Source organism: Lacerta agilis, chromosome 8 (genome assembly GCF_009819535.1).
Source record: "Lacerta agilis isolate rLacAgi1 chromosome 8, rLacAgi1.pri, whole genome shotgun sequence".
NCBI lineage: Eukaryota > Metazoa > Chordata > Lepidosauria > Squamata > Lacertidae > Lacerta > Lacerta agilis.
The window spans coordinates 10,498,674-10,519,703 of NC_046319.1; the positions used below are offsets into that span (position 1 = coordinate 10,498,674).

Below are 21,030 nucleotides of genomic sequence, written 5' to 3' on the forward strand. Positions count from 1 at the left end.
ATTAAATAAACATTCAATAAGGAGCACTGTGCAACGTGTTGATCTGCAAATAACGGATTAAAATACATATGAAGGAATCTCCAATTAAAATATATTTGTCAAAAAACTTTTCCAAACTCTTGCAATCTTGGGCAACCCCCTCTTGGAATTCCCTTCCCCGAAATGAGAGGCAGGTTTTTGCTTTTTTTGCATGCTCCACCCACCCAAAAATGAAACTATCGGAAGGCAAAGTCAGCGCTTCCAAGTCTAGAGTCCAGATTGAGAGCCTTTCTCCTTCCGTTCGCTACGAAGTTTGCGCAGTCTCCCGCTCCCTCGCGTGCCGCTTACGCCAGTCTCCTGCCGGAACTGCCCTCTCAGAGTAGCGCTCTCGCGCAGCTGTCGGCGTACGACGGGCCTAAGCCGGCTTTTCTCAGCCTCGGACTGGAGTGATCGCTCGACCGGCGGACGTCGCGGGGAAGGCGGGGACGAGTCGGGAGTCCGGATGGGGCCGTTTTCCACCTCGAGGGCGGCCAGGTGGGACTTCGAGGCAGAGGGGAGAGGATTAGACGCGGGGTGGGGAGGGGGGAAACTTCCTTTAAAAAAAAATTAAAGGGGTGGGGGCGTGGCTTTCTCCTGCCCCCCCCAAAAAAGTTGGACTGTAGCATACTTTCTCTCCCCCCCCAATATTAGGAGGGATAAAGAAGGGGAGTGCTGGTGGGTTTCAAATGGTATTTACCAATTGCATTTGGTGGGGCTTAAAAAACAAAACACAATAATTTTGCTCCCCCCTTTTTGCCTCAATTTCAGGACATGCTGGTGTAAATGCAAAGGCATTCCTGTCCCCACTGACAGGGCTATTGGGTTGTTGTTTTTATTTTTATTATGTGTTTTGTGGTTTTATATCTTGATTTTATTCTGTATAGACCCCCGGGTATAGGGCGGTGTATAAATAAATAAAATAAAAATAAATAAAATAAAAATAAATAGTAAGAGGCTCCAAAATTCAGCAGGTCGCTCCGTGAGCTTCTCTTTCCAACGGCCCCCCCCAACCAATATATATATTAAACAAAAGCAATATGATGTGACTAGTCCCTATTGATCACCATATGGTGTCTGTGGCAAGCAAGCGCCTTCAATTCCCACCCTTCATTTTCTGCTGCGGAAATGACGGACGGACGGATGGCTCCAGACACAATGTCACTCTTAAATCTTTTTAAAAATAAAACGAAGGCATGGATAGGACAGCATGATTCATGGACTGGGGGCGGGGGGGGGGTGGTATTGCACACTTTTCACTGCTGGAAATAGGGGCGTGCTTTCAGTCACTGCTATTGTCACATGAAGAATAAATTCTTTAGAAGCCCCCACCCCCAACTCCTTTTTACCTGCTATATAACTGAAATCCCACATACAATTTTAAAGCCCTGCAATTAGAACTTCAGCTAAGATGTTTTCCGCCCTTTGGGGAATTGTAAGTTTCTCCCACTCTACTCTGAACGTCACTGCTGCACCCCAGAGAAGACAATCTTAATACAAGTAATAATAATAATTATTATTATTATTTTATTATTTATACCAAACCTATCTGGCTGGGTTACCCCAGCCACTCTTCCTGCCCTAGCATACCCTCCAACATTTCTTCGATGAAAATAGTGATAATTTTACTATTTATACCCGACACATCTTACTGGGTTGACCCAGCCACTCTGGCCAGCTTCCAACAAATATAAAAGCATTAAAAAATTTTTTAAAAAACAACAGCTTCCCTATACAGGATTGCCTTCAGATGGCTACGGGGTCGGATAACTCCATACCATACAACATTTTTCCAATGGAAATAGGGACATCCTAAGGAAAAGTGGGACATTATAGGATCAAATCAGAAACCGGGACGGCTTCTCTAAATCAGGGACGTCCCTGGAAAATAGGGGCACTTGGAGGGTCTGCCCTAGATGCTGGTCCACGCTTTGCAATGGGCCACGGGCACAATCCCATCCTGACATGGCTGGTGATGGGGCTTAACCCCCTTTCTTCTTATGTCTAGGCACCTTCACCCCACTGTATCTTTTCCATTTTGTTTGAAGGTGAAAGGAAAGCGTTGTCAGTATCAGCTGTGCCTGAACATAAGAAGAGCCTGCTGGATCAGGCCAATGGCCCATCTGGTCCAGCATCCTGTTCTCACAGTGACCAACCAGATGCCCATTATGGGAAACCCGGAAGCAGGGCAAGAGCACCCTCCTGTCCTGTGGTTTCCAGCAATTGGTGTTCAGAAGCATTGCTGCCTCTGAACGTGGAGGCAGAGCATAGCCATTGCGGCTAGTAGCCACTGATGGCTTCTGGTTCGTGAATTTGTCCAGTACCCTTCAAAGTGCCCCAGGTTGGTGCCCACCCCTGCCTCCTGTGGGAGTGAGTTCCAGAGGGTAACCTTAAAACAGGCATGTCCAAAGTCCGTTTCGGGGTTAAATCCTAAAGAAAGCCCAACAACTTTGGGGTAAAATTGTAAAAAAAGCTCAACAACTTTTAATCCTAAAAAATGCTCAACATCTTTGGTCGGCCCTCACGCATATTCACTTCATCATATCTGGCCCTCTTTGAAAAAGGTTTGGGCACCCCTGCCTTAAAGGATGGGAACAGATTTTTTACAGCTAATCACGAGCAGCCATGGGACATATTTCACGAAGTTATATGATTTGCTACATTCCTCTTTCACTTCTCTTCCTCCTGGCCCCGATCCCGCCCCCACTAAAGAAATTCCAAATCACATGAGCAGCCTAAACAACAACAACAACAACACCCTCGTGCCTCAAAAGCAGGTGATCAAAAAACTCCCTCCAAGACAAACTAGGAAAGGCTGTAGCTCTGTTGGTAGGGCATTTGCTCTGAAGCCCCAGGTTCAGTCCTCAGCAGCATCTCCCAGTAGTCTGTTAATGTTCCCTACTTAAAACCCTGGAGAGCTGCTGCCAGTCAATGTAGGCAGTACTGAGCTAGATGGACCAACGTTCTTGCTCTGTATAAGGCAGCTTCCAGTTTTCTGTATTGCTAGGGACAGCTAAACAGGGGCAGGGGACTTTCATTTGCCCACTCCCTGGGGGTTAAAAGGGTCCTTAATCTCAGTATTGCCCTTACAATGCTCGCCAGGAGGAAGGGGACAGAACTAGGAAGTATTTGCCTCTACTTGCCACTGGCTCTGGTGCCACCTCTGGCCTCCCTGCCACCTGCCCAATAGGCACCAGCCACCACTCGGCGTTTGCCTCCCCCGCAACTCCAAATTTAAAAATCAAAATGATGTGACTAGTCCCTAGTGATCAGTAGTGAAGCTGCAAGGAAGCTCCTTGATATCCCACATATTTCCCTCCGGTGATGTAATGAACAGGCCGAAGGGTTTATAATTTGCTTGGTTGAAAGGCAGGGGGGGGGGCAACTTTGTGACACCTTGACTTGGGACCGAGCCCCCAAATTTGATAGGAGCATAGGAGCTAGACCATTGGTCCATCTAGCTCAGCATTGTTTGCTGGGTTTCAGATGGGGTTCAGATACCGCTGGAAATATTTCAGTAGGAGGAGGGAAATATAGAGCAGGGGAGGAACAGAGTTTTGCAGGCTCTTGAAGTCAGCCTCAAGTCCTTGCACAATACTCCCTCTGTTTGGATTTGATGGCGTAAAGGGGTGTGTGTGTACACACAGGCGAGATTGCGGCACACCTTTTAATTTTTACTGTGGGCGACGTTCGCGTTATCAGGACGCAAAGACCATGAGCTGTCCTTCAGGCTAACGTCAAGAACTTGGAGGTCGTTAAAAAAGAAAAGAGGAGAATGAAAATAGTTAGGAGCTTGCAGGATGCTCAAGGTCGCCTCTCTCCAGGAAGCAGGAAGGTTGCTCTGTAAAAGAATGGCATACCCGGGCAGAGGATGTGGACTTAGGAAGCTGTCTCATGCAGACTCAGACCATCGGTCCATCTGGCGCTGTATTGTCTCCACTGACTGGCAGCAGCTCTCGAGACTTTCAGGCAGGAGTCTCTCCAAGCCTTACCTGGAGACGGAACCTGGGAGCTTCTGCATTAAGCTGTGCCCTTCTCTCAAGACATAGGATGCTCTCTTATACGGAGCAGGCTTTTGTTCCATCTAGCTCAGTACTGCCCACACTGGCTGGCAGCAGCTCTCCAGAGTTTTAGATGTTTAAAAAGTTGATGCTAGTTTCAACTTGTTTTTAGCCTACAGTTACTTTAACTTTTTGAAAGTGTTAAATTATTGTTGTTGATTTTTCTTGCAGATAATGTTATTGTTTTATTGTTTTTGTAAACCTTTTTTTGGCAACCTTGTGGTGTATAATTTCTAAGAAATAATAATCTTAATAACAGCAACAACCTTAGTCAAAACAAAATTAAAAAAAAATTCCTTCCAGTAGCACCTTAGAGACCAACTAAGTTTGTTCTTGGTATGAGCTTTCGTGTGCATGCACACAACAACCTTACTCCCTGTTAAGAGGAGAAGATAGACTGGGCTGAGCTACATAGGCTCCATGCCAGGCATAGGCAAACTCGGCCCTCCAGATGTTTTGGGACTACAACTCTCATCACCCCTAGCTAATATGACCAGTGGTCAGGGATGATGGGAGTTGTAGTCTCAAAACATCTGGAGGGCCGCGTTTGCCTATGCCTGCTCCATGCTGTCAGTTTTAAAATGTTTCACTTGCATGCTGCCTTGTCAGCCAAGACCCCGCTGAGCATTTTCTCTGGAATTCATAGATTGGGAGGGGGCCAACATCACTGCAGTCTTCATTTATTGGGTCACGAACCTGTGCCACATCTGTCTGGCTGCTCTGCTCAGAGATCGCCCCCAAGGGTGAGACAAACTGTAAAGTCACTGGTTCCATGAAAATGCTCGAGCGATCAAGAAGCCTCTGCCAACATTCAATCAAAATCTGCTCTGCTATAATTATGAGATCTAGGATCTCGCCTAGAACAAGTCTTTTTTTTTTAAGGCAAATTGGGTTTTTGGGTGTGTGTGTGTGTGTGTGTGAAGAGTTTTTAAAATTTTATTTTATAATGTATATAAAACAGAGAACAGTTATGACAACAGATGGAGATGAAGACACACAAAACAAAACAAATAGGTAAAATAAGTACAGTTACATCCGGATTAAGTGAGAAAGTCCAGGTCATGAAAGAAAAAACAGTGAGATTAAAAGTCATCTTCACATAAAGAAAGAATATTAGTGTGATTTGATTGTCAGATTTGCCAGGCTCGTGACGATGGCTGTCTTGGAATTGACAGTTCCACTATATGTGTAATAAAGGAATGTCCTTATCGAAATGTCAGACAATGCGTAGTTTTCTCCATTGCAGCTATATGGAAGAAAGTTTATTGACAGCTTTAAAGCAATCAACGTAGTACAAAACAGACTCTGTAATCCCATGGCAGTTCTGCAGCACAGATGTACTCTATATTAGGTTTGACTCACCTCCAGGACTCTATCCACTGGATAGAGAAAGGTTTTAGATACAGTCGTACCTTGGTTCTTGAACGCCTTGGTTCTCATATGTTTTGGCTCCTGAACGCCGAAAACCTGTTTTTGAACGTTTTTTGGAAGCCGAACATCCAACGCAGCTTCTGCTTCAGTGCAGGAAGCTCTTGCAGCCAATCAGAAGCCACGCTTTGGTTTTTGAACGTTTTTGGAAGTCGAATGGACTTCTGGAACGGATTACATTCGAGAACCAAGGTACGACTTTACATTCGTGTGTGTATGTGTATATATGTATTCACTTGCATGTTTATTCCCTGTACATATCTCTGTTTCTGCAGCGGCTGGTGAAAATGGCAGCCAACCACCAGCAGCGGTGGAGGCCCTGGGGAAGATTGGCGCAGCCACAGCCGGAAAAGGAGGAGGTGTCTGAATGTGTGGGCCGGCAGCTGGGCGATCCGGGGAAGTTTGCCTACGCCGCCCTCTGCGCTGTCTCTTTGGCATCATTGTTTCCCGAGGAAGAGGAAAGGTAGGTTCTCTAGCGAAGGAGAGAATGCATGTTCTGCTCTGTTCTGTGCTCGTTCCTCCTGACGGCATGGAGGGGGCTGATGGGAGTTGCAGTCTGCAACTTAGGGAGGGCACTGCATTGGCTGCCCATGCCATAGGTTGGGGAGAATCCCCACTCCGCCAGGAAGCTCCCCAAGGTGAATTTGAGGCCATTGTTATCTCCGCACCTAACCTTTAATAATGAGGGGAGAAGGAGCTTCGGAGAAGGACAACTCAAATGATCCGAGGGGATGCAGCGACTACTCTTTGGGGAAAGGTTGTTTCCTCAAAGTTGCTTGCAGCTTTTCAGTTTAGCGGAAAGGCGAGGAAAAGGCGCCATGATAGAAGTTTGTAAAATTATAAGGCATCACAGAAACACTGGATGGAGAGAAGCTTTTCTGCCTCTCTCTCGTATGGCAATAACTGGGGGGCGTCCAATGAAGCCCAGTGCTGGGAGATTCTGGACAGATGAAAGTAAGGCCTTCCTCACATAGCACAGAGTTAAACTGTGGAACTCCCTCCCACAGGAGGCAGTGATGGCAACCAGCTTGGATGAATCATAGGATTGTAGAGTTGGAAGGGATCCCTGCAGTGCAGGAACCTCGACTGAAGCATCTGTGACAGATGGCCATCCAACCTCTGCTTAAAAACCACCAAGGAAGGAGGGTCCACCATCTCCCGAGGGAGTCCATTCCACTTGACAAACAGCTCCTCCTGTCGGAAAGTTCTTCCTGATGTCCAGCCGGAATCTCCTTTCTTGTAACTTGAAGCCGTTGGTTCGAGTCCTACCCTCCAGAGCTAGGGAAAACAAGGTTTAAAAGAAGATTAATGGAGGAGGAGAGGTTAATAATAATAATAATAATAATAATAATATATTATTATTATTATTATTATTATTATTATTATTATTATTATTATTATTATTATTTGTACCCCGCCCATCTGGCTGGGTCTCCCCAGCCACTCTGGGCGGCTTCCAACAAATATTAAAATACATTAAAATATCGCAGATTAAAAAATATCGCAGATTAAAAACTTCCCTAAACAGGGCTGCCTTCAGGTATTTTCTGAATGTCAGGTAGTTGTTTATCTCCTTGACCTCTGATGGGAGGGCGTTCCACAGGGCAGGCGTCACTACCAAGAAGGCCCACTGCCTGGTTCCCTGCCTGGTAGCTTTGCTTCTCGCAGTGAGGGAACCGCCAGAAGGCCCTCGGCATTGGACCTCAGTGTCTGGGCTGAATGATGGGGGTGGAGACGCTCCTTCAGGTATACAGGACCGAGGCCATTTAGGGCTTTCAAGGCCAGCACCAACACTTTGAATTGTGCTCGGAAACGTACTGGGAGCCAATGTAGATCTCTCAGGACCTGTGTTATGTGGTCCCGGCGGCCACTCCCGGTTACCAGTCTAGCTGCCGCGTTCTGGATTAATTGCAGTTTCCGGGTCACCTTCAAAGGTAGCCCCACATAGAGCGCATTGCAGTTGTCCAAGCGGGAGATAACTAGAGCATCTATCAATGGTTACTAGCCAGGATGGCTTTTGCTCTGCTCCGCAGTCAGAGACAGTGCTGCTTCTGAATACCAGCTGTTAGAAAGGGTGGGGGTGGGGAGTTGTGCTTGGGTCCTGCTTGCTTACGATTTTTGTCTTCTTTGTTGTATATGTTTTGAAGGCCGTACAGGACGGGTTTTGTGGAGAGCCTGGTGGAATGGCTGCAGCTTTCAGACGCCGTCCTGCCTGCCATGCTGGCGTTTGTTGGTGGTCTGGGGGGCGAAGGGACGGAGACCTTTGCGCAGATCCTCTTGAAGGAGCCGCTCATGAAAGACGACCCCAGCATCATCACACGGGTAGGTTCAACCCCACCTCCACCTCCACATTCTCTGCTTAGCACCACTGTGAAGAAGTCGAGAAAAGGTTATAACGTACTGCTGCTGAGCCTGACTTAACCAGAAGGATCTCTGGTGCAGATCTTCCACCTACTTGTGCTTTAGTAATCTGCAGACAAGTTGCTATGCTTTTTAAAGAGAGAGAAAGCGAGAAGGAAAAAATACTTAGTTTTCCAGTTATACGCAGTTGATTTTATTCAAGATGGACCTCTGTGAACTTTTAGTAATGTTGCTTCTGACCTCTTGTTAGAGAAAGCTGGCCTTTCCCCAAAATAACTTAAGACTAACAGTGCATAAGCCAAGTAGTTGCTTAGCTTGTTTCTGAACTACTCTGAATAGTCCCCTCTGATGATGATGATGATAATAATAATAATAATAATAATAATAATAATAATAATAATAATAGATAATTTATTTACACCCCGCCTATCTGGCTGGGTTTCCCCAGCCACTCTGGGCGGCTACCTACCAAATATTAAAAACAATACAGCATTAAACATTAAAAACTTCCCTAAACAGGGCTGCCATCAGATGTCTATAAGATAGTTGCTTATTTCCTTGACATCTGATGGGAGGGCGTTCCACAGGGCAGGTGCCACTACCGAGAAGGCCCTCTGCCTGGTTCCCTGTAACCTCACTTCTCACAGTGTGGGAAGCACCAGAAGGCTCTCGGCGCTGGATCTCAGTGTCCGGGCTGAATGATGGGGGTGGAGACGCTCCTTCAGGTATACTGGACCGAGGCTGTTTAGGACTTTAAAGGTCAACAGCAACACTGTGAATTGTGCTTGGAAATATACTGGGGGCCAATGTAGGTCTTTCAAGACCAGTGTTATGTGGTCTCGGTGGCCGCTCCCAGTCACCAGTCTAGCTGCCTCATTCTGGATTAATTGCAGTTTTGAGTCACCTTCAAAAGTAGCCCCACGTAGAGGGCATTGCAGTAGTCCAAGCTGGAGATAACTAGTGCATGCACCATTGAGCAGCTGTTCTGTCCTGAGCTATCACAGATTTCAGATTTTCCACCTTCAATGAATCCTTTCGGTATTCATTGATATGCCAAGGAAGTTGGATCAGGCCCATGACCCGTTCAGGCCAGCATCCTGTTCTCACAGTGGCTAAGCTGATGCCCTAACAGGAAGCCCCACAGCAGGACCCGAACACCGCACATGTGGTTCTCAGCAACTTGCATTCAGAGGCAGGATATTGCCATTGTGGCTAAGTGGCCTCCTCTTCCATGGATTTGCCCAGTCCTCTTTTAAAACCATGGAAATTGGTGGCCATCGCCACCTCCTATGTAAGCAAGTCCCACAGCTTTAACTCTACAAAGAAGGACTTTAGCATCCGCCGACCCTAAGTTAGCCTAGCCTGAATGAGAATAAAATTGCACATAACCTTTTTAAATTTTATTTTGTGTACCCCCGTTTTCTCTGAGAAGGGATTAGCTGTTGGTTGCAGGGGTTAGCCACGCGGTACATCAATGCCAAAGATCAAGTACATTTTAAATTGAGACTTCTGTGGATGTTCAGAAGCCTGCACTTAAAGGGCTTTCCTTTTTAAAACAAAACAAAATAAAAAATTCTTTCCAGTAGCACCTTAGAGACCAACTAAGTTTGTTCTTGGTATGAGCTTTCGTGTGCATGCACACTTCTTCAGGTATTTTTATTTTATTTTATTTTGTTTTGACTATGGCAGACCAACACGGCTACCCACCTGTAACTTCCCTTTTTAATACGTTCTTATCATTCTTCCCCCCCCCCCCCTCTTCTGTTCTAGGATCTTGTGTCCTTCTCTCTCAAGGACGGTAAGTGAGATTTGAGGGCCCTCTTTCTCCTCCGAGTTGTTATCAAAAATATAAAACTGTTAAACGGACAACAGTCTTGGAAATGATTTCATGGAAATGTGGTGTGATTTCATGTGGCTTATTGCATTTCTATCCCACCTTTTCCTCCAAGGAGCTCAGACTGGCATATGTGGTCCTCCCACCATTTAATCCCCACAGCAACCCTGTGAGGTAGGTTAGGCTGAGAGGCAGTGACTGGCCCAAGGTCACCCAGTGAGCTTCATGGCCAGGTGGGAGGGATTTGAACCCTGGTCTCTCCAACGCCCTAGTCGGACACTCTAAACCAGGCATAAGCAAACTCAGCCCTCCAGATGTTTTGAGGCTACAGTTCCCATCATCCCTGATCACTGGTCCTGTTAGTTATTTAGGGGGGGGGGAGACACTGACGGGCTGCATTTGATGGCCGTTTGCTCTTTCCTTGCCTTCCAGGCACCTATGATGCCCGGGCGAGGGTGCTCCTCTCCCACATCACCTGGCTGCTGAGGATTCCCCCGGCAGAACTGGAAGCTTCGGAGGAGTGTCTGCTTGAGTGCCTGAAAGAGGAGGAAGAGGAGGAGGAATCTGAGTAAGGCTGTTTCCCCAGAGATGCTTTCATAGAACCATAGAATCGTAGAGCTGGAAGGGACCCCATGGGTCGTCTAGTCCAACCCCCTGCAATGCAGGAATCTCAACTCTCAGCATCCATGACAGGTGGGCCATCCAACCTCTCCTTAAAGACCTCCAACGAAGGAGAGTTCTTTTGTAGGAACATAAGAAGAGCTGTGCAAGCAATCAGGCCAGTGGCCCATCTAGTCCAGCATCCTCTTCTCCCAGTGGCCAAGCAAATGCTCCAATTGGAAAGCCCACAAGTAGGGATCACGCCCCAAGAGCCCTCTCCAATCCTGCAGCTTCCAGCAACTAGTATTCAGAAGCATTGCTGCCTCCAGCTGTAGAAGCACAGCATGGCCATTGTGGCTAGTAGCCATTTTTTAAAAACAAAAAAAACAAAAAACGTTTACGTCCTCATGCTGGGAAGGGTTTAAGAACCTCTTTGCCACAGGTGTCCTTGAATCCTTGTGCAATTGCAAGTCTGGTCCCTATGAAAAATCAGCTGCCAGCCAGAGGTGCAGGGTTGTTCCCTTAAACAAATAGGTTTAAGGTGCTGCTCTTGATCTTCTGGGAAATTGCCTGTGTACATATTTTAATAGCTGCTGTTTTCACTACACAAGCTGCCAAATTGCTAGGAAGGATTTTCAAGGTAAGTGTTGCCAGTACTGTTCTTTTATTACCATTATAATTTCTGGTTCTGTTTTCAGCCATAAAAAGTAAGCCTTATTATTATTATTATTATTATTATTATTATTATTATTATTACCGTATTTTCCGGCGTATAAGATGACTGGGCGTATAAGACGACCCCCAACTTTTCCAGTTAAAATGTAGAGTTTGAGATATACTCAACCCCAGATTCTCCACCCGGCGTATAGGACGACCCCCGACTTTTGAGAAGATTTTCCTGGATTAAAAAGTAGTCTTATACGCCAGAATATCCAGTATTATTATTATTATTATTATTATTATTATTATTATTATTATTATTATTATTTCCCATCTTTCCCCCCAGATTGCACAACTTAAAGCAACACAGATAAAACTCAGGTTGCTAAAAATACATAATAGATAAGCCCTTTAAAAAAAAAAACAACACAAAAAAGTGCTGAAAAGAGTACAATGAAGACACCTGCCTGGTATCAATACCGTCGCTCAGCAGCATGCCTGGGCCAAAGGTTCCCTGTCCCTGCATTGAAAGAAGGCAGAGTTACGATGGAGCTACTATTTATTAAATGTGTTCCGAAGTGTAGGTACTGTTGAGATTCTCATGCCTATCTCTTCTGCCACCGCCAGGACGGCAGCAGCTGCACGGAAGAAGAAAGAGAAAAACAGGAAGTTGAAGAGGTACCTGTTGATCGGCTTGGCGACTATCGGTGGGGGGACAGTAATAGGTGAGTGACACCACGCCCCCATCTGTTGTCCGCACCAGCTAGGGGCAGCTGGCTTCTAACCTTCTTCTGACTCACTTGCTCCTCCAGACCCAGTCTAGTTAACCTGTGGCCCTCCAGATATTGATGGGCTCCATCTCCCACCAGTCCCCCTTTGGCCAGCATGGCTAACGGTTAGGAATGATGGGAACCGTCACTCAGCAGCATGCCTGGGCCAAAGGTTCCCTGTCCCTGCATTGAAAGAAGGCAGAGTTACGATGGAGTTATTATTTATTAAATGTGTATATTGCCCTATACTCACAGGTTTCAGGGCTGTTACAACATGAAATCACAACTTTTTTTCAATTCATTATGGATCATTTCCCAATACTCTTTTACCTTTTACAAGTCCACCACATATGAAAGAATGTTCCCTCAAACTCTTTGCATCTCCAGCACTTATCTGATTCAGTCTTATACATCTTAGCCAGCCTGCTCGGAGTTAAATACAATCTGTAAATCATTTTCAAGTAGTTCTCCTTCAAAGAATAACATGCTGTAAACTTCAAGCCACTTTTCCAGAGTTTTTCTCAGAGGTTAAAATCCATATTGTGTCCTATATCTATTGCCCAGTGTGTCACTGAGGCTTTAACAAGCTTGTCTTTTGTTTCCCAGTCTAATAACAAAAGTTTGGACAAAAGTTTCTTTTTGTTTTGTAGAAATTCTTTTTCGAATTGTGAGCTTTGGTCTGCAGCATTAATGACTTCAGTGGCTTAGGAGAGAGGGTGTGCAGCCTGGGAACGAGAGACTCCCAAGGGCCAGAGAATCATAGGATCCTGAATTGTAGAGTTGGAAGGGACCACGAGGATCATCTGGTCCAAACCCCCCCTGCAGTGTAGGACTCTTTTACCCAACGTGGGGCTCAAACCCACGACCCTGAGACTAAAGAGTCTCACTCTTTGCCAACCAAGCCTGAGGATCTGCACTTTGCTCCTAGGCCTGAGGTTCCCTTACCTCGACCCTCTGCCAGGAGTTGAAACAGCATCCTTCTGTTTTTAGGTCTGACAGGGGGCCTGGCTGCCCCCCTGGTGGCAACGGGAGCGGCGGCGATCATTGGCAGCGCTGGGGCCGCTGCCCTCGGCTCAGTGGCCGGGATGGCTGTTATGGGGTCGCTCTTTGGAGCTGCGGGAGCTGGACTCACAGGTAAGCCACACCATTGGGTGCTCCTTAGGTGCAAAGCAAACTCTTCTTCTATGCAGCTGGGTCTCTAGGGGGAAGCAGGGGGCAGTGTGTCCACCTATCTGTTTAGGACCCTAACCCAGTGATTCCCTAAGTGGGCAGTAGCCCCCTTCTGTGGTAGGGGGGTGGGATTACCTGGCAGGGGGCGCTAGGAAGCAAGTGAGTGTCCATGACTGTCAAGAGTTCTGAAAACTGGTGTCACTGGATCAAGTTTGAATTAATCAAACTGAAAAGTTTTAATTGGATTTTTAACAAATGTTTGATTAACTGTTACTGTTTATTGAATTTTATTCTATTTATTTTATTTCTTTGCAGTTAGGAGTTTTATTTTTATTTTTTTAAAATATCTTTATTAAATTTTGTGATAGAAAAAACAACAATAAAATCAAACATAAACACAACAATGCAACCATATAAGACACAACCAAAAATAACATACCTACAATAAAAACAAAAAATCTTACTATTATCACTAACATCTATCCTTAACATTGTACGTTGACTTCCTCCTATCTCCTCTTCCTGCGTTCTTTGTCTATCATCTTTAGTAATTTCTAAACATCTTATACAAACCTTATTTACTCTTAAAATACCTATCTATTAATCTTAACTATTATCTTATCTCATATTTCATCTATATTAAACACTTAACCAAACTCTACATCTACAGTCTAACTTTTCTTCCAAATTATATCTGATTATCCATCATACAATAATTTTTTAAGTACAATTTAAATTTCTTCCATTCTTCTTCCACCGCATTGTCCCTCTGGTCACAAAGTTTCCCGGTCATCTCTGCCAGCTCCATATAGTCCATCATTTTCATCTGCCCTGTTTATTGAATTTTATTACCTTCCTTAGTGGGTTGTGCAAACTGCAACTATCTGGTTCAGTGTTGTCTGCACTGACTGGCAGCAGTTCTCTGGTATTTCATGTGGGGAGCTTTGCATGCAGAAGGGGCCAGGTTCAATCTCCAGCAGGGCTGGGGTGGTGGGGGGAGAACCTTGTCTGAATTTTTGGAGAGCTGCTGCCAAACAGTGTATTTATTTATTTTTTTATAATCTTTTTATTTGATTTTCAAATATAAAGAAAGAAAAAGAAAGAAAAGAGAAAAAAAGAAAATAAACATAAATCCAAAACACCACACAAAATCCACATATCGAGATTACTCTGAATCTCCTGACTTCCCCCCCATTCCTTCCATGGGTCCTTTTGACTCTATTTTCAACTGCATACTGTGAGGGATCCCACTCCCTCCCCTTTCGATACTTCCCCAACCGTGACTCTCCCTAAATTTCACCGTCCACTAGGATGAATCCTTCAGTAGTTATATGGGAGTGTCTCTGGGGTACCTCAGTGCTTTACGTTCGAAACAACTCTTGCCACCTTTGGGATCTCCCGCCCTGGGTTCCCAAACTACTGCAGCTTGCCTTCCCTTTTTGGCAACTGCGTGGCACCTTTGGCTTCCCTGCCCAGTCCTCTGTATGCCAGGAAAATAAGCCACCCGTTCCCTCTATCACAGGAAACCCTTAGTGCTTTTCCCCTCAGCCACACCTCTTGAGGCACTGACGCACTGCCACAGTCAGCGAACGTTTAAGCACTTTTAACTTTATTAAGGTAACTTGAAAACATGGATGTATTGAGTTAATACTGGTACAAATCTTCTTATATAATTCAGCTCAGTTATAAACTTTCCAGCATCCCGTTAGCATTGGTAATGACCTTTCCTCCCATTCCCCAAAGCCTAACCTCGCAGTTTCTCTTTCTAAACCTCCACACCCAACTGCCAAACCCCCAACTGCCTTTCCAGGTTGTTCCCCCTCCTTTTAGAATGCCAGGTAGCTCCGCCTCCCAGGGAACACCTACCTAACATGGGAGTGATAGGTTAACCCATGATGAACCAGGCCTTATTCCGCCACACATACCAACACAATAAATACAGCATTTCATCTTCCTAAGTTATCTATACATTTTGTTACATTACAAGTGTGTTTAAAATCATTCTAATGTTTTGAAATGTTTACAATGATTTTGTATATACGTTATAAACATTTCCCATTCTTTTTTAAATTCCTTGGTCTTCTTGGTTCCTGAGCTTCCCAGTTAGTTTTGCCATTTTGGCATAGTCCGTAAACTTGATTTGCCATTCTTCTTTGGTTAGGGTTGTCCCTTCCTTCCATCTCTGGGCTAACAGCATCCGAGCGGCCGTTGTAAAGGTAAAGGGTAAAGGTACCCCTGACCGTTAGATCCAGTCGCGGACAACTCTGGGGTTGCGGCGCTCATCTCGCTCTATAGGCCGAGGGAGCTGGCGTTTGTCCGCAGACAGCTTCCGGGTCATGAGGCCAGCATGACTAAGCCACTTCTGGCGAACCAAAGCAGCGCACGGAAACACCGTTTACCTTCCTGCCAGAGCGGTCCCTATTTATCTACTTGCACTTTGACGTGCTTTCGAACTGCTAGGTGGGCAGGAGCTGGGACCGAACAACGGGAGCTCATCCCGTTGCAGGGATTTGAACCGCCGACCTTCTGATCGGCAAGCCCTAGGCACAGTGGTTTAGACCACAGTGCCACCTGCGTCCCTCATAAATAGTTTCCTCTGGTCTTTTGGAATCTCGGTACCTATAAAAATGCTTCTGGTTTTTAAACAAAGGTTATTTTAAACATTTTTTTCATTTCATTATATATCATTTCCCAGAATTTTTTTAGTTATATTGCAATTCCACCACATATGATAAAAGGTACCTTCTTTTTCTTTACATTTCCAGCATATATTGGTACAGCTGCCAAGCAGTGTAAAGCAGGGGTGAAGGAACCTTTCTGGGCAACCTTCAGAGCAGCAGGTCAAAGTGGATGGGACCTTTGAATGCCAGCTACACTCCTGTCCTGATTCTGGGGTTCCCATTGGGGCATCTTGTTTGGCCGCTGTGAGAACAGGATGCTGGACTAGATGGGATATTGGCTTGATCCAGCAGGGCTCTTCTTTTGGGGGGTGACAGCAGAACCTCCATTCCCAGGGACAGTCTACCCCTGAATACCAAATAATGGGAAGCAACAATTGGAGAATACTTTTGCACTCAGTTGCTGCTTGTGAGCTTCCCTTGGGGGCGCCAGGTTGGCCACTGTGAGAACAGGATGCTGGAGCCGGTGAGCTCCCTTTGGCCAGCAGCCAGACTCCTAAGTTCCTAGGAGATTTGAGCTCATGCCAATAAAAAAATAATTATTATACTGCCCTTCACCTGAGATTCACAGGGCAGTTTACAATGTAAAAACACGAAAAGTACATAAAAACTGTATGTCTCGTTAAAAAAAAAAGTAGGCCATGCAAAATTGAAGTTAGCAAGTCATGCTCCTTGCTTAAAAAAAAACGGGGGGAGGGCAAGCCAGCCCCTGACCCCCACCCCTAGGGGCATTACTTGCCTTACACACTTAAAAATAAATAGAGAAATCCTATGTCCACAGTCGCTGTGCAAATAAAAGATACAACAGGCAGTGGCAAATCTGTGACCCCCAGCCCTGTCTTTGGGTCCCCATTATGTTTTTTCTCGCTGTTATTTATTTCATATGTGTTTGGCTATTTCTGCAGCTCAGCCTCTTAAATCATTGCTCGCTGTGCAAATGCAGTAAAAATGGGAGCGGTTGGTTTGACAGGCAACAGATCTTATTGGTTGAACCCAATGTCCATTTATGCAACTTGGCCATCACGTAACCTGCCCTGGAGGCTTGCGGACAAAGGGCAAGCTATAAGAGGGGCTCTTGTTTCCCCCCCCCCCCGTCCAGGTTACAAGATGAAAAAGCGCGTGGGGGCCATTGAAGAGTTTGAGTTCCTGCCGTTAACGGAAGGGAGGCAGCTCCACATCACCATAGCCATCACCGGCTGGCTCACAACCGGCAAATACGGTAAGGAAGAGGCAAGCAAAAAAAGGGAGCGCTGCAACAAAAATGTTGCAGCGTGCGGTGGGGCTGCCCAGTCCAGCATTCCTGGCATTCAGCCATGCCTTCTTTCAGCATATTCATTTCCCCTCTGGCTTACTTGGTTACCACCACCACTGTAACAAATCAACATTCCACGGCTTACTGAGCATTCTCAGTCCCCGTTAGGCTGCTTTGGTTCCCCCTGTCCACACATACACACTTAGCCTTTTCCCTCCTAAAAATATTTGTACTTTTGTGAACACTGGGAATCTCCCCAAACCTTCTGGCGCCTGCCTTCCTCTCAGCCACTTGGGCTACATCTGCAACGGCCAGAATCTCAGAAATCGAGGGTGTCCCCACCAGCGGTTGGAACGTTTGGGGAGATTTTAAAATTGTGGGGCAGATTGGAACGGTAGCAATGGCAGATTTGAAGTTTTCCTGGGTGCACAGATGGGATTGTTTTCATATGGAAACACATGCGGCCCCTGAAACACACTCACCTGGGTTAGATTCTTGCCTTAGCAAATGTTCCTGGCTCTGCTGCTTGTGTGGAATCTTTGCTATTTAAGTCTCGCTGTTCTCATTAAACCTGTTTGCTCTATAAAACAAAGACGTTTTGTTTTTTTTACTGTCTATTTCCATTTGCCTTTCACACCAGTTTGTTTTCTGAATAACAAGCGGCGTCCCATGAGCCGTGGGGAGAAACACCTGGGTGAAAGGGTGAAGGTGTTATTGTGCTCTTGCAGAGGTTTCGAAGGTAGCAGAGGAGCCCAGCACCACTTTACAACTCAATGTTGCAGGCCCTTTGCCTTGGAGGAATCTGCTCCCAGCACTAATATGCACAGCACAGGCATGATCTTTCAAGACCTGGTTTAATACCCTACCACAAAACTGCAACACCCCAGGAGTTATCCTAGCATGGAGGGTTGTTTTTTTTAACACACCTATATGTTAAAGCAAAGTTGGAGGAAAACCTATCAGGGTTAAATGGCCAACCTATCAGGGTTGATGTAGGGCATGGGTAGGCAACCTAAGGCCTGGGGGCCGGATCCAGCCCAATCGCCTTCTAAATCTGGCCTGCGGACGGTCCGGGAATCAGCGTGTTTTTACATGAGTAGAATGTGCCCTTTTATTTAAAATAAAATAATAATAATAATAATAATAATAATAATAATAATAATAATAGTACCCCGCCCATCTGGCTGGATTTTCCCAGCCACTCTGGACGGCTTCCAACAAAAATCAAATACATTAAAATATCACACATTAAAAGCTTCCCTAAACAGGGCTGCCTTCAGATGTCCTCTAAATGTCTGGTAGTTGTCTATCTCTTTGACATCTGGAGGGAGGGAGTTCCACAGGGCGGGTGCCACTACCGAGAAGGCCCTCTGCCTGGTTCCCTGTAGCTTTGCTTCTCGCAGTGAGGGAACCGCCAGAAGGCCCTCGGCGTTGGATCTCAGTGTCCGGGCTGAATGATGGGGGTGGAGACGCTCCTTCATCTCTGGGTTATTTGTGGGGCCTGCCTGGTGTTTTTACATGAGTAGAATGTGTGCTTTTATTCTGGATTATTTGTGGGGCATAGGAATTCGTTCACTCCCCCCCCAAAAAAAAGATATAGTCCGGCCCCCCACAAGGTCTGAGGGACAGGGGACCAGCCCCCTGCTGAAAAGTTTGCTGACCCCTGATGTAGGGGGTTTTCAGCTATCATCTGGGGGTAGACATTCCACCAGTGGGAGAACTGGGAAGCAGGGCTCCCTAATTCGGCTCTGCTGCAACAGGCCATCTCCACTCCCTGCAACTGTCATCTGAGGGCACCCATCCCATCAGACGGCCTCATTGGGAGATATGGGAAGCAGAAGACTCATTCCATCAACTTTGCCAAAAGCACAGCTCCATCTGGCACCTCTTGCCCCTGAATTGTGCCAGCAGGTCATTATAGGAACAACTGTTTAGAAACTGATGCCTGAGTTTTGGTTTTTCCTCTTCCCTCGCCGTCCGTTTTCCCTTGTGTGTCATGGTTTTTAGCTCGTAAGCCTGCAGGGTAGAGACTGTCTTGTTTTGATTGTTTGTAAGCCACTCTGGGAGCCTTTGGGACTGAAGAGCAGGCCACTGAAACTCTAAATAAATAAATAAATAAATAAAATTTTATCCACGACCATGACAATGCAAAGCCTGTTTGCATCGGAGGGTGGCTGAATCTTCCAATTTTGCTTCCTCCCCGTTTCTCACCTTTCCAGTTATGAATTCAGCACATCCCACTCCTGTGTCAGTTTGCATTTATTAAAGAGCACCGAAATCTGCATGCATTTTGGGGAACAGTCTTCTTTAAGACACACGTTTTGCGTAATATGTTTATTTTTGCAAGCCGGTCCCCCCAATAACATAATGCATTATGTAGGGCCCCCCCCCCCGAATCCTATTTCTGTGTGCACACACTTCTTTCTGTGTGTAGACAATATTTGTTAAAGAGCTGCATTGCAAAATTCAGGAGAGCATGACATTTGAAAGACAGCTGCGTTTTTCAGCCCGCTTACTGCTTCAAGAAGTGTGTATTATGCATGGATTCTGCACCTCCCCCTTCCCATCTGTGTCTTATTAATTCTTTGTGTCTGCAACTTTTTCTTCCTACTTTTAGGGAGTTTCACGGCTCCCTGGAGCAGCCTGCTACAGTCCAAAGAACAGTATTGCTTAGCCTGGGAGAGCAAGTACCTGATGGAGCTGGGCAACACCCTTGACACTTTGCTGAATGGATTAGTCAACGTCGTGGCTCAGGAAGCGTTGAAATTCACTGTCTTATCAGGCAAGTGGTTGGCGGTCATCCACTCTGGGTGGTTATTTTCCCACGATTATTCTATGTTCCTCCTTCCGCCTGTTACTTCAGTTTGAAGCCCTCTCGCTGAATTATCCCATAACTCTCGGCTAGCCAGATATACTTAACGTTTCCTTTTTAAAAAGAAAATCAAGTTCCTAGTCCTTATTATTATTATTATTAAAATGTGTACGCTGTCCCAGACCTGTATAGAGTGGCTGGGAAATCCAGACAGATGGGCAGGGTATAAATAATAAATTATTATTATTATTATTATTATTATTATTATTACTACTACTACTACTCCTCAGGGCAACATAAAATTACAGTATAGCCCCCTCACAAAATAAGTAATAAAATTAAAAACAAAGACAACCCAATAATCCCCAACAAATTTAAAAGAAGAAAGTTGCAGGACTGCATCTGTTTTATTTTCTTCATTTCAAAAGGTTTATATATCGCTTGGTTGTAATAAAACCTCAATGCGGTTTAGAACTAGAATCGGTGCAGATGCTGCCCTCACCAGGGACAGCAGACTCTGGCAAAAATCCTATTGCATTTGTATGTATCTTTCTGAATTCCAGCTGTCCTGTTTCCTCTCCCCTGCCCCCCCCCAGGCATCGTCACCGCTCTCGCATTACCCGCCTCCCTGCTCACGGTGGCCAGCGTGATTGATAACCCCTGGGGAGTGTGCCTCCACCGCTCGTCTGAGGTCGGCAAACACCTGGCTCGAATCCTGCTCAGCCGGCACCAGGTAGGAAGGTGGTTTGACAGTCACAACCCAAGTCCAAGTGTGTCTGAGCTGGGGAAAATCTCTGTGGGGTCTCTGTAGTAGAGGGGGTCCTGGCTCAGTTGGCAGAGCAGTGAGGTATAGCGGTTAGAGCATTGGAACTGCTAGGATTTGGGAAACCAGGGTTCAGATCCCCGACTCGCCCATGAAGCTCACTGGGTGACTCTTCCAGCCTAACCTACCTCACAGGGTTGTTGTGGAGATTGAATGAAAGAAGGGGAGAGAATCATTTAAGCCACCTTGAGCTCCTTGGAAGAAGAGGTGCAATGTTGTTGTTGTTGTTGTTGTTGTTGTTGTTGTTCAGTCGTTCAGTCGTGTCCGACTCTTCGTGACCCCATGGACCAGAGCACACCAGTGATCCTTCATGGATCACTGCCTTGTCGTGGCGAAGGGGCTTGAATTACTCAGGGAAGCTATGGACAGGTCAAGATGTACAGGTCATAGTGGAGAGTTTGGACCAAACGTGATCCACCTGGAGAAGGAACTGGCAAGCCACTCCAGTATCCCTGCCAAGAAAACTCCATGGACAAAGACAACAGGCATATAAAAGATATGACGCTGGAAGATGAGCCCCTCAGGTCGGAAGGCGTCCAACATGCTACTGGGGAAGAGCGGAGGAC

The 21,030-nt window shown here is 45.9% G+C and overlaps 1 protein-coding gene across 2 annotated transcripts in view; it reads left to right on the plus strand.

Annotated features, from left to right (window-relative positions):
• The first annotated feature begins 277 nt into the window (after nt 1-277).
• The window catches only part of TMCO4 (transmembrane and coiled-coil domains 4), a 31,321-nt gene continuing 10,568 nt past the window's right edge, over nt 278-21,030 (plus strand). Inside the window, exons 1-10 of one of the 2 annotated variants that reach the window (XM_033159432.1) lie at nt 278-513; nt 5,783-5,967; nt 7,652-7,826; nt 9,636-9,663; nt 10,132-10,267; nt 11,587-11,684; nt 12,720-12,863; nt 16,677-16,796; nt 19,447-19,611; nt 20,238-20,374. In XM_033159432.1, coding sequence (XP_033015323.1) covers nt 5,792-5,967; nt 7,652-7,826; nt 9,636-9,663; nt 10,132-10,267; nt 11,587-11,684; nt 12,720-12,863; nt 16,677-16,796; nt 19,447-19,611; nt 20,238-20,374 — 1,179 coding nt within the window. In that variant the 5' untranslated portion in view covers nt 278-513; nt 5,783-5,791. Of the gene's footprint in view, nt 514-5,779; nt 5,968-7,651; nt 7,827-9,635; nt 9,664-10,131; nt 10,268-11,586; nt 11,685-12,719; nt 12,864-16,676; nt 16,797-19,446; nt 19,612-20,237; nt 20,375-21,030 lie in introns of both variants that reach the window. The other variant, XM_033159431.1, reaches the window with a different exon arrangement.